The sequence below is a fragment of the Emys orbicularis genome, chromosome 1 (genome assembly GCF_028017835.1).
Source record: "Emys orbicularis isolate rEmyOrb1 chromosome 1, rEmyOrb1.hap1, whole genome shotgun sequence".
Taxonomy (NCBI): Eukaryota; Metazoa; Chordata; order Testudines; family Emydidae; genus Emys; species Emys orbicularis.
This window is the reverse complement of record NC_088683.1, coordinates 124,796,130-124,809,572: the sequence shown is the minus strand read 5'-3', so window position 1 is coordinate 124,809,572 and position 13,443 is coordinate 124,796,130. Positions and strand designations below refer to the sequence as shown.

The 13,443-nt window shown below is 40.8% G+C and overlaps 1 protein-coding gene across 2 annotated transcripts in view; it reads right to left on the bottom strand.

Annotated features, from left to right (window-relative positions):
* Positions 1 to 13,443, bottom strand: part of PYROXD1 (pyridine nucleotide-disulphide oxidoreductase domain 1) — a 33,011-nt gene that overhangs the window by 7,159 nt on the left and 12,409 nt on the right. The window contains exons 4-8 of one of the 2 annotated variants that reach the window (XM_065417720.1): positions 12,930 to 13,058; positions 11,352 to 11,425; positions 9,455 to 9,615; positions 8,413 to 8,513; positions 2,607 to 2,745 (exon numbers count right to left, since the gene is read on the bottom strand). In XM_065417720.1, the coding sequence (XP_065273792.1) occupies positions 2,607 to 2,745; positions 8,413 to 8,513; positions 9,455 to 9,615; positions 11,352 to 11,425; positions 12,930 to 13,058 (604 nt within the window). The remainder of the gene's footprint in view (positions 1 to 2,606; positions 2,746 to 8,412; positions 8,514 to 9,454; positions 9,616 to 11,351; positions 11,426 to 12,929; positions 13,059 to 13,443) is intronic. The other variant, XM_065417729.1, reaches the window with a different exon arrangement.

Below are 13,443 nucleotides of genomic sequence, written 5' to 3'. Positions count from 1 at the left end.
AACATCCTTCTAGAGGGGAAAATACCAAAGAAATCCACCACAATAGCATTTAACTTCACAAAGGGGAACTACCCAAAACTAAGGAAGTTAATTGAATGGAAATTAGATGGAACAGTGACAAGAGCGAAAGACCTGCAAGCTGCATTAAAACGATTTAAAAATACCATAATAGAGACTCAAAATAAATATATACCCCAAATTAAAAAAAAAAAATAACAGTAAGAGGGGGAAAAATGCTACAATGGCTAAACAACAGAGTAAAAGAGATGGTTAGAGGCAAAAGGAATCCTTTATAAATGGAAGTCAAATCCTACTGAGGAAAATAGAAAGGAGCATAAACTCTGGCAAGTCAAGTGTACAAGTATAATTAGGCCCCAAAAAAGAATTTGAAGAGCAACTTGCAAAGGACACAAAAATTAACAGCAATTTTTTAAAAGTATATCAAAAACAATCAGTGTGCTCACTAGACAATCAAGGAAGACAAAGCTATTGCAGAGAAGCTAAATTAATTCTTTGTATTGGTCTTCACTGCAGAGGATATGAGTGAGAGTCCCACATCTGAGCCATTCTTTTTAGGTGACAAATCTGAGAAACTGTCCCAAACTGAGGTTTCAACAGAGGAGATTTTGGAACAAATTGATAAATTAAACAGTAACAAGTCAGGACTAGATAGTATTCACCCAAGAGTTCTGAAGGAACTCAAACATGAAATTCCAGAACTACTGTCACCTATCGCTTAAATCAGCCTCTGTATCAGATAAGTGGAGGATAGTTAATGGAATGCCAGACAAATTGTTTGAAACTATAGCAAAGAACGGAATTATCAAACACATAGATTAACATGATATGTTGGGGAAGAGGACACAGGTGATCCGGCTGATAGCTTTTGACCAAATCTGACACCAAAGCCTGTTAAGCAAACTAAGCATTCATGGGATAAAAGAGAAGGTGCACTCGTGGATCAGAAACTGGTTGCAAGATAGGAAACAAAGGGTAGGAACAAATGATCAGTTTTCATATTGGAAAGTGGTAAATAGCAGGGTCCCAAAAGGATCTGTATTGAAACCTGTGCTGTTCAACATGATCATAAATGATATAGAAAACAGGGTAAACAGTGTGGTAGCAAAGTTTGCTGACAATACAAAATTACTCAAGATAATTAAGTCCAAAGCTGACTGTGAAGAGTTACAAAGCAATCTCACAAAACTGGGTGACTGGGCAACAAAATGGCAGATGTAATTCAATGTTGATAAGTGCAAAGTAATGCACATTGGAAAACACAATCCCAATTATACATACAAAATGATGGGGTCTAAATTAGCTGTTACCACTCAAGAAAGAGATCTTGGAGTCATCATCTGAAAACATCTGCTCTATGTGCCACAACAGTCAAAAAAGTTAACAGAATGTTAAGAACGATTAGGAAAGGGGTAGATAGTAAGGGAGCAAATGTCATAATGCAACTATAAATCTATGGTACGACCACATACTGAATACTGCATACAGTTCTGGTCACCCCATCTCAAAAAAATATATTACGATTAGAAAAGGTACAGAGAAGGGCAACAAAAATGATTAAGGGTATGAAACAGCTTCCACATAAGGATATTTAAAAAGACTGGGACTGTTCAGCTCAGAAAAGAGAAGACTAAGGGGGGATATGATAGAGGTCTATGAAATCATGAATAGTGTGGAGAAAGTGAAAAAGGAAGTGTTATTTACCCCTTTGCACAAGAACCAAGGGTCTCCCAATGAAATTAATAGGCAGCAGTTTTAAAAGAAACGTAAGGAAGTACTTCTTCACACATCGGACACCCTCAATCTGTGGTATCCATTGCCAGGGGATGTTGTGAAGGCCAAAAGTATAATTGGATTAAAAAAGAATTAGGTAAATTCATGGAGCATAGGTCGATTAATGGCTATTAGCCAAAATGGTCAGGGATGCAACCTCATGCTCTGGGTGTCCCTAAACCGCTGATTGCCAGAAGCTGGGACTGGATGTCAGGATGGATCACTCAGTAATTGCTCTCTTCTGTTCATTCCCTCTGAAGCATCTAACCACTGTCAGAAGACAGGATGCTGGTCTAGATGGACCATTGGTTTGATTTAGTATGACCATTCTTACATTCTTATAAAATTCTAATAGGAATCGTCTACATAGGATCAAAAGTTAAAGCTGGAACCAGAAGGTGGTCTTAGTCAATTCCCCTACCATCTCAGGATTATCCCTTACATATTCTCTCAGGCATTCAAATAAGGATAATGAAAGAACTTTTTTTTCTGTTTTTACTGTGATAATAGGTATGTGCCTTTATCTGACTGTCCCCATTATTAGCACAGTGCCCTGTTGATTCCAGCGGGCTTAAGTCTGGGCATATCTATTTGCTGGTTTGGAGCCCATAGGTCAGATCCTCAGCTGGTATAAGTTTTCATAGCTTCATTGACTTAATGGAGCTATACTAACTTACGGAAACAGATGATCTGTCCCCATCTATTTTATTTGCTTTGAAACAAATAATACAAATATATTGTACTTCTGCTACGCTTGCATCCTCAAGGAGGGTTTCAAATTAGTATCTGCATATTGTTTCTTCTGTGATACTTACCGTCATCTGGGTGTGCATTCTGGTTATCTGAATTATCTTTAGGAAAAGATAAAGAGGTCTTCTGCAGCTGCTTGAATTCTTGCTGAAGGTATATTTTCTTTATTTCACACAGTTTTTCAATGTGAATTTTGTGAGAAAACTAAATAAGAAAACTGATAGTTACAAGATATACAACAATTAGCAATAACAATACTATCATACATGCTAGAAAACTTTCTCCTGAATTAAATACTAGTAAGATGAAAAAGAATGTCCCAAATGTTGAAATCTGACACATTAGTTGAGTCCCTTTTGTTATAGCCCTTCAGTATCAGTACTTACCTGCTTTCTCATCACCTTTGTCACAGAATTTTAACCAAAACAATCTTAATGGCTAAAGACATGCTCAACTGACACTGAGTTGTCTAGAGAAGAGTGCAGATTTTTAAAAAATATGATAAATCTGAATTCAACTATCCTGTCTTTCAGGATTTCAATTCCACAATTTTTCACCATTTTGATTAAATGAACTGTGACTACCTCATATGACAACATACATAGATTTGGATTTGTTGAGTTACTTCCTTCTCTCTTACATTTCCATCCGCCACATTTCAACTTATTCCAGTTCTGAGCTCAATCTATGACTAACATTTGGGATCAGGCATGTTAGTCATGCAGAGATGCCATAGTTTTTCTGAATCATTTTATGATTCAATCCTTGTGCAGTTCTCATTCTTTGATATTGATTACAGCAAACCAAATGCCCACAGACTGCACCAGTAGTATCACCACTCTCCAATCTGTCAAATCTCTGAAACTTCCTTCAATTGCTTTTGTAAATTTAGTGCTTCCCTGCATGCTATGTTTTGATCATAATCTTCCTCATGCTCAGTACAAATTTCAACAAATCACAGCTAAATTTTGTTGACAACAGTGGTATCAAAGTGGAGGAAGTGTTGCCTTATATATCAAAAGTGTGCACCAGGGGTCGGCAACCTACGGCATGCGCGCCAAACACGGCACGCAAGCCGATTTTGAGTGGCATGCTGCTGCCTGCCGCGGTCCCGGCCCCCAGCCCCACTCAGCCCCCCCACCCACCGCTCTCCCCTGAGGGGGCAGGAGGCAGAAGCTTGGTCCTGCGGCAGCCAAGCTTCCCTCCTCCCCCGCTTCTTCCCCCAGCGTGGTGCTTTTCTGCCCCTCCTCCTCTCCTTCCCTGCGCCGATCAGTGGGAGGGGGACGAGTGGCAGCGTGCTCGCTGCTCCGTAGAGGAGGCAGAGAAGAGGTAGGGACGGGACCTTGGGGAAGGGGGTGGAACAGGGCATATCCCTTCCAGCCCCCTGCCATGAGCCGCTCAGGGCAGGGGGCTGGGAGCACCCCCACAAGCTGAGCACCCCAGCCCTCTGCCCTGAACCCCCCACAAACACCCAGCCTTCTGCCCTGCACCTCCACACCCCCCCCAGCCCTCTGCCCTGACCCCTGAACTCCCCCCATACACCCCCAGCCTTCTGCCCTGACCCCTGAACCCCCCCACACACCCAGCCTTCTGCCCTGCACCCACACACACCCCAGCCCTCTGCCCTGACCCCTGAACCCCCCACACACACTCAGCCTTCTGCCCTGCACCCCACACCCCCCAGCCCTCTGCCCTGACCCCTGAACCCCCCCACACCCCTACTGCCCTCTGCCCTGACCCCTGAACCCCCCCACACCCCCAACCCTCTGCCCTGACCCCTGAACCCCCCCCCCAGGTCTGGGGTCCTGGCTGCCGGCCCCTTGCCAGCCGGCGTCCCGGCCGCAGGCCCCACTCGGCCCGCTGCTGGCCTAGGTGAACAGAACCCCAGGCTGGCAGCGGGCTGAGCAGGCTGGCGGCGTAAGATCAGCATTTTAATTTAATTTTAAATGAAGCTTCTTAAACATTTTGAAAACCTTTTTTACTTTACAAACAACAATAGTTTAGTTATATAACATAGACTTATAGAGAGAGACCTTCTAAAAAACATTAAAATGTATTACCGGCATGCAAAACCTTAAATTAAAGTGAATAAATGAAGATTCGGCACACCACTTCTGAAAGGTTGCCTACCCCTGGTGTATACATTTGGACTGAGGTTGAGATGGAAATAGGAGACAGACTTGTTGAAAGTTTCTGGGTTAGGATAAAAGGGTTAAAAAAAACAAGGGTGATGTCATGGTAGGGGTCTACTACAGACAACTTAACCAGGAAGAAGAGGTGGATGCGGCTTTTTATAAACAACTAACAAAATCATCCAAAGCACAGGACGTGGTGGTGATGGGGGGCTTTCAACTACCCAGACATCTGTTGGGAAAATAAGACAGCAGGGTATGGATTAACCAACAAGTTACTGGAATGTATTGGAAATAATTTTTTATTTCAGAAGATGGAGAAAGCTACTAGGGGAGAGGCAGTTCTAAATTTGATTTTGACAAATAAGAAGGAACTGGTTGAGAATTTGAAAGCGGAAGGCAGCCTGGATGAAAGTGATCATGAAATGGTAGAGTTCATGATTCTAAGGAATGGTAGGAGGGAAAACAGCACAATAAAGATAATGGATTTCAAGAAGGCAGACGTTAGCAAACTCAGGGAGTTGGTAGGTAAGATCCCATGGGAAGCAAGTCTAAGGGGAAAAACAGTTCAAGAGAGTTGGCAGTTTTTCAAAGAGACGTTATTAAGGGCACAAGAGCAAACTATCCCACTGCGCAGGAAAGATAGCAAGTATGGCAAGAGACCACCCTGGCTTAACCATGAAACCTTCAATAATCTAAAACTCAAAAAAGAGTCCTACAAAAAGTGGAAACTAGGTCAAATTACAAAGGATTAATATAAACAAACAACACAAGCATTTAGGGACGATTTTAGAAAGACCAAGGCACAAAATGAGATTAAACTACGTAGAGACATACATGATAACAAGAAAACATTTTACAAATACATTAGAACAGCGGTTCTCAACCAGGGCTCCGGGGCCCCCTAGGGGGCCATGAGCAGGTTTGAGGGGGTCTGCCAAAATAAACCAGAGAGCAGGGCCAGCGTTAGACTCACTGGGGCCCAGGGCAGAAAGTCAAATCCCGAGCCCTGCTGCTATGGACTGAAGCCAAAGCCTGAGCACCTTAGCTTCGTGGGGCCCCCTGTGGCATAAGGCCCAGGGCAACTGAACTGCTTGCTACCCCCTAACACTGGCCCTGGCTATTAATCTACTGTAAAACAGTTGCAGTGGCACAACATAGCATATTGGGTGGGGGCGCTCAGAAGGAAAAAGGTTGAGAACCCCTGCATTAGAAGCAAGAAGAAGACCAAGAACAGGAAAGGCCCTTTACTCAATGAGGGGGGGAAAACAATAACAAAAAAAATGTGGAAATGGCAGAAGCACTAAATGATTTTTTGTTTCAGTTTTCACCAAAAAGTTTAGTAGCAATTGGATGTCTAACATTGAATACTAGTAAAAATGAGGTAGGATCAGAGACTAAATAGGGAAAGAACAAGTTAAAAATTACTTAGACAAGTTAGATGTCTTCAAGTCACCAGGGTCTAACGAAATACATCCTAGAATACTCAAGGAGCTCACTGAGGAGATATCTGAGCCATTAGCAATTATCTTTGAAAAGTCATGGAAGGCGAATGAGATTCCAAAGGACTGGAGAAGGGCAAATATAGTGCCAATCTATAAAAAAGGGAATTAAGGACAACCTGAAAAGGGAATTAAGGACAACCTGGGGAATTATAGACCAGTCAGCTAAACTTCAATATCCGGAAAGATAACGGTGCAAATAATTAAGCAATCAATTTGCAAATATCTAGATGATAATAAGGTGGTAATTAACAGTCAGCATGGATTTGTCAAGAACAAATCATGTCAAACCAAGCTAATAGCTTTCTTTGACAGGGTGGTTGGGGAGAAGCATTAGATGTGGTATATCTTGACTTTAGTAAGGCTTTTGATACTGTCTCGCATGACCTTCTCAGGAACAAACTAGGGAAATACAACCTACATGGAGCTACTATAAGGTGGGTGCATAACTGGTTGGAAAACCGTTCCCAGAGAGTAGTTATCAGTGGTTCATCGTCAAGGTGGAAGGGCATATCAAATGGAGTCCCACAGGGATCAGTTCTGAGTCCTGTTCTGTTCAATATCTTCATCAGTGATTTAGATAATGGCATAGAGAGTAAATTTATGAAGTTTGTGGACAATACCAAGCTGGAAGGGGTTGCAAGTACTTTGGAGGATAGGATTACAATTCAAAATGATCTGGACAAACTAGAGAAATGGTCTGAAGTAAATAGGACAAAATTCAATAAAGACAAATGCAAAGTACTCCACTTAGGAAGGAACAATCAGTTGCATGCATACAGAATGGGAAATGACTGTCTAAGAAGGACTTAGAAATGACTGTGGAAAGGGATCTGGGGATCACAAGCTAAATATGAGTCAACAGTGTAACACTTATTGAAAAAATAGCAAACATAATTCTGTATTAGCAGGAGTGTTGTAAGCAAGACACAAGAAGTAATTCTTCCACTCTTCTCCATACTGATTAGGCCTCAACTGGAATATCGTGACCAGTTCTGGGCACCACGTTTCAGGAAAGATGTGGACAAACTGGAGAAAGTCCAGAGAAGAGCAACAAAAATGACTAAAGGTCTAGAAAACATGACCTATGAAGGAAGATTGAAAAAACTGGGTCTGTTTAGTCTGAGAAAAGACAACTGATGGGGGTGGGGGGGACATGTTGTCAAGTACATAAAAAGTTGTTATAAGGAGGAAGGAGAAAAATTGTTCTCATTAACCTCTGAGGATAGGACAAGAACCAATGAGCTTAAATTGCAGCAAGGGCAGTTTAGGTTGGACATTAGGAAAAACTTCCTAACTGTCAGGGTGGTTAAACACTGGAATAAATTGCCTAGGGAGGTTGTGGATCTCCATCATTCAAGATTTTTAAGAGCAGGTTAGACAAACACCTGTCAGAGATGGTCTAGATAATACTTAGTCCTGCCTTGGGTGCAGGGGACTGGACTAGAAGACCTCTTGAGGTCCCTTCCAGTCCTATGATTCTATGATTATTTTGAGAGGCACAGCAACAACTTTGATATGCCCATTCCTTTCTTTCTAACTTTTTAGAATAGTTAAAAATTTAATTCAAAATTGAAATTTGAGGCTAATATTTCTCACATAAAAATCTTTCAAATATATGTTATATTCAAATAAATACTTCAGAGTGACCGAAAAGTTCAAAAAATGAAAATCTGATAAAAACATAGAAATGCCCACTCAGTTGATTTTTTTTTTTTTTTTTCAAATAAAAAAGGTCCACACAACCCTACTTCCAGGGTTTTAAAAATTTATTTATATTGTTTCACTAAAAAAGGAAACATGAATATCTGTAGTGATAAGTGACTGTTGTGCACTGTACCTTTGGGTGAGTTTCATTATAGCCTCTCTCTGAGATTAAACTTTATTTGAAGCAGTTGAAGTTAGAGAGTATGCAAACAGCTTTTGTTGCTCTTTATTAAAACTACAATCAGGCCCAATCCCACAGAAATGTGATAAAAAACATTTGCGCTTGTATCTGAAGATGAAGGAGCAAAAGCACAGCAGTAGATCTGACTTTCACTGATGTGAGGAGAATTGGAAGTAACTCTACTGAAGTTACTGGATTTACACATGTAAATTTGGTGTCTGAGGAGAATTAGTTCATGTGCATTCTGGTTTTACTCCTAGAAACACTATGTGGCGCTGTACTGCCAGTGCATTCCCACACACTTAAACTAGCATCTAAACAAATATAGTTAGGATGATGTCAGCCTTACCTCTTTAGTTCCTTTAAGATGTAGGCCCTCATGCCAATCAGGGCCTAAGGCAGTGCCTAGTTTGTCAGCTGCTGACACACTTCCTTCTTCCTTCTCACTTCCTGAAGTCAAGGATGTGGAGAATATCAGACTCAACATATACACGATACGAAGACCTTATACACGATTATACAATCCTCACAACTCCAAAGGATTCTGAACTAAGAGAGTAGTGTGACCTTGTGGTGGGAAGGAGGGATTACAATGTGCTGGAGTCAAAACACTCCACTACTTCTAGAACACATCATACTTCAGGATTGTAATCTTATTTTATAATATTCTTAACACCACCTTTCACCCCTTAGCCACCACTCACTTGCAACCAGACATGGAATAAAAAGTAACCGCTGTGTGAAAGCACCCAGCAACAGTATAACAGATTAAAGGAGCTGTTCCAGCAGACCCTTACTCACATGAATCAATGGGGCTACTCATGTGAATAGAAAACTGCAGGCCCTCATTGTAACAAAGAAAAAATATTAATATCTAAATTAAAACAGATGGGGGAATTTTAAAAAGCATCTAGTGTAATGAGATCTTTAATGACCACAATAAGCTAGAAATCTTAGTTTTGTGCCTTATCCAAAAGAAACTGTATTGAGCAGTAGCATCTCCTAGCACTCTGCAGACACATTAGTTCAGTACTGACTAAGAGGGTAGAGTGCTTCCAATTACCAGTATTACTTGCTGCAGTGCTTGGGCAATTATAGAATATGTAACATCATCAAATAGAGACAGAGATACATGCATACATACCAGTATATAAATTAAATAATCTTTAGAGAGCAATATTACACAAACATTTTAGCAGTATAATAATTAAAATCTTTTTTATGTTTGTTTTTTAAAGAGGGAATGCTATTTTGAACAGTGAAGCTTTTTTGAACATTGTTAATTCGGCTGATCTCAGGTTTACATATAATTTTAGATGGTGTAAATTCAAGTGCCAACTAGTATGCTAATATACTAAAGCAAGGAGTGTATTTTACTGTTTGCACAGTACCTTCTGTCGTATATTTGGTTCTTTTACATGCAATTGCAGTCTCTAATTTCTCAGCAGTTAGCTTTGGAATAAGGAATTCAGCTGCTCCCGCATCAAAGAAAGTATTCCCAATGGCTTTGTCTTTGATGGCCCAAATCACTTCACATCCTTCAATTTCATACCTGGAAAGCACATTTCAACAATGGATAAAATTATGGGTTGCCACAGAGGAAATTTTTGTTTATGAGTGATCTAGATCAGCAGTTCTCAAACTTTAGCAATCTGAGGCCCCCCCATTTTGAATTTTTCTGCCCCGCCTCTTCACCTAGGCCCCACCCCTTCTCCAAGCCCCTGCCCCCCACTTGCTCCATCCCCCCTTCCTCTGTCGCTTGCTCTCCCCCACCCTCACTCACTTTCACCACGCTGTGGCAGGGAGTTGGGATGCGGGAAGGGGGTGAGGCTCTGGGCTGAGGCGTGGGGCTCCAGGAGGGAGTTTGGGTACAGGAGGGGACTCTGAGCTGGGGCAGGGGGTTTAGGTGTAGAGGGGTAAGTGGTCCTGGCGGCACTTACCGTGGGTCCCAGGATGCAGCCAGATTCCTGCGGCCCCTAGGCAGATGCACGGTCAGTGAGGCTCTGTGTGCTGCCCTCGCACCCACAGACAGGGCCGACCGGGGGGGGGGGGAAGCTGGTACAAATGACCAGGGCCCGGCGGTCCGGAAGGGGGGCCGGGGCCCAGCTTCCCCCCACCTCTCGTCAGCCCTGTTTAGCCGGTCTGCCCTTGCTGTGGGGCCCGAAAATTTTTTTTCACCGGGGCCCGAATCCACTCTCGGCGGCCCTGCCCGCAGATGCGGCCCCCACAGCTGCCATTGGTCGCGGTTCCTGGCCAACGGGAGCTGCAGAGCCAGCACTCAGGCGGGGGCAGCGCACAGAGCCTCCCTGGCCGCCCCTGTGCAGGTAGGGAGCCAGGGCAAGTAGGGAGCCTGCCTGGGAGTGAGGAGGGGGGGGAGTTGAGCAGCGGGGTCCACAGACCCCAGTTTGAGAAATGCTGATCTAGATTAAAGGAGGGCAGGAGATTTCATTCCTAAACCTGGAAACAAAGTTAATGCCTCCCTGGTGAAAGAAGAAGTTGTGTGCATCCTATTTTCATGCCCTTTAGTACTGGTTACGGAGATTACATATTATCCCCCTTTTTATGAGACAAATCTACATATACATATACAGTACAAAATGTCACTAATGGATCCAAGACCCTACAGCGTCATGACAAGACTCCCCCCACAGAACCCAGTCACATCCACTACACATCCACCTAAAGAAAATCTTTGCCTGATGAAAGAAATACCATAAGCAAGACTATCCTTGGCCCTCCAATTTGGTGATCCCTGCAGCATTCCCCACCACTTTAGCCTCAATTCAGAGTAGGGGGCAAGAGTCCCTCCAGCACATTATCCTCATTCCAACACCAATCCTGGTATTAAAAGGACTTCAGAGGAAGGTGTAAGAACCACACAGTAGGCAGATCTGCTCCATACTCCCACATTAGGTCTCATTCTAATCTTTAATAGTTAGAGAATAGCTTAAACCCTAAAGCACGAGCTTTAACGTGCCTTTCAATTATTTTTACATTACTTTAACTCTGGATGTTGTTATCCATGTAAATGTCCAATCCCTTTTTGAATCTTGCTGAATTATTGGCCTCAATGATTTTTTCTGATAATGAGTTCCACAGTCCAATTACATGTTGTATGAAAGTATTTCCTTTTATCAATGCCCTTACTAAATATAAACAAATAATAATTAGAACTTTATTATAAAGCATTTTAAAAAAATCCTAAGATAACACACACTTGGATAACCCAGTTGTTCTAGTCTTTATTTGCACACATTTCTCAATAACTTAAGAAAATAATTTACTTACACTAATTCGAGCGCAATGCCACCATTTCCCACAACTGCTATTCTTTTAGCTTTGGCCAAATGATTCTGAAAGGCCTATAGTTAAAACAAAAAAACAGCTTACAGTATTCTAGTCACTCAAACTTGATCAATTTACATAATTTAATATTCCTCAAATTCTCAAGTGTATAATTTTAATAATTATTATGTTAATGATTATGAATGATACACATCTAATTATGTTAAGGCATTTTATTGAAGTTAATTAAGACTCTATAGCTCTGTTAGGATGCCACAGTGTGCCTCTACTATATTGCTTTTATAGATAAATAAACTGAGAAGAGGAAAGGTAAGTGATTTAGTTAAGACTAAATGGCAGAGTTTGTAATAGAATCCAGGAGTCTCTCCCTTGTCCTAACCACTAAAGCACGTTTCATCTCATATTTTATAATGTATTTAAAAGCCAATATTGAAATCATGTTCTGTTTCTTTGAGTCCAATTTTATTTCACTCAATATCTTGTAAAAAGACAAAATGGACCAGGATAAGGAGACTGTTTTGCATTTATAACATTGATTTAACAGTAAGGTTCTTAGATTTGCCACAGACTGTTTTGTTTGCCTGGAAAAAATTTAAAAAAAGAAAATTAAGTCCCTGAATTACATAACTTATGAGCAAGAGATGCTGCTATTCAGAAAACAAAGAATACCAGACAGTATTTTGTATCATATCATTATCACTTGCGACACTATATTTTAAACAAAAATCTGCATCCACTGGGACTGAATAGCTCATGGCACAGAAAGCCATTCAACTTTGAACTGTTGATTTGAATATAGTCCAGATCAGCAGTGACCAAGAGTCATGACGATCTAGTGATGGTTCGAGAATTTATGAAAGAATGACCTGGAAGTCTCCATCCCGTACCATATGGATCAACGTACACAACTGACCACCCTTGTGGTTAGTCACAACAGAGAAATAAAAAACTGAGAGGCTATGAAAACAACTATCCTCTCCTGTCCCTAGAGGTTGTCTTTCTGGGCTTGTCTTCATTAGCCTTCTTTAACTCAAGTTAATGGATAGCCAATTTCTTTACAAAAACAAATTTACAGCCTGGATCAAATGTGTGGGGCATCCCCACAAGCCTTTACAAATTTGTTGACTACCTCAAGTTAATTGGCAAGCAGTGAACTTGAGCTAAAAATATATGGTGTAGACATACCTATACTGTAGTAAGCAAGAAAATATGGGGAAGTTTGCTGCCTATGCTGTATGTTTTCAATCTGGCACCTGTCCAGCACAAAATAAACTACTATTTTGCTTATTCTGAAGGTTCTCATGATGGGAACCCTCTCTATCCATTCATGAGTTATTTTTGAAAATAAAGATCTTATTTTTTAAAATGGCATTTCAGAGTTACTTCTTTGCTTCTAAAAATGTATAACAATGGTTTCTATTATTTATTTCTGATATTAGGATAACATCTTGTTTATCTATTTCATTCCACAATAATTTTTACATTACACTGTGACTAACCACATGTGCATGATTAGGATGCAAAATGCTAACATATTTATGAACCATGAAAATATATTACCTGAGCACTGTCAGTATCCCGGATTCCTAATACATATGGGTTTCCTTCAAAAATTAACTTAGGTTTTGCTCCTGCACATAGGCAAAGTTTTTCATATATACACTGTTTGCCATCTTCTGTGAAAATTTTCTGTTAAAAGATTAAAAAGGAAAACCATCTATATAGGTCAACTAAGAAAACCCAGGGTACACCTTAAAATCACAGTATTTTACTGGTATCAGACTGTAACTGGCTATGGGAAAGGTAAAAAAAAATAAGCAAGTCCTCTCTAACTGATTAAATATCTAGCAGTTTATATTACGCTCATGACAGTGCTATGTGAGTTCCTAAATCAGTAAAATGGAAATTGCATATAGTAAACTCAATAAGATTACAAGACAAAATATAAAGCTTGTCTCTTAGTGGAACTCTGTATTTTGTTATGGTGTTGAGGGAAGAGTTTGTTTTGCGCATTAGACTGTTTTTTTAGTAGCTTGTATATCATGGCAAAACCTACACTGCTTTACTAGTCCAA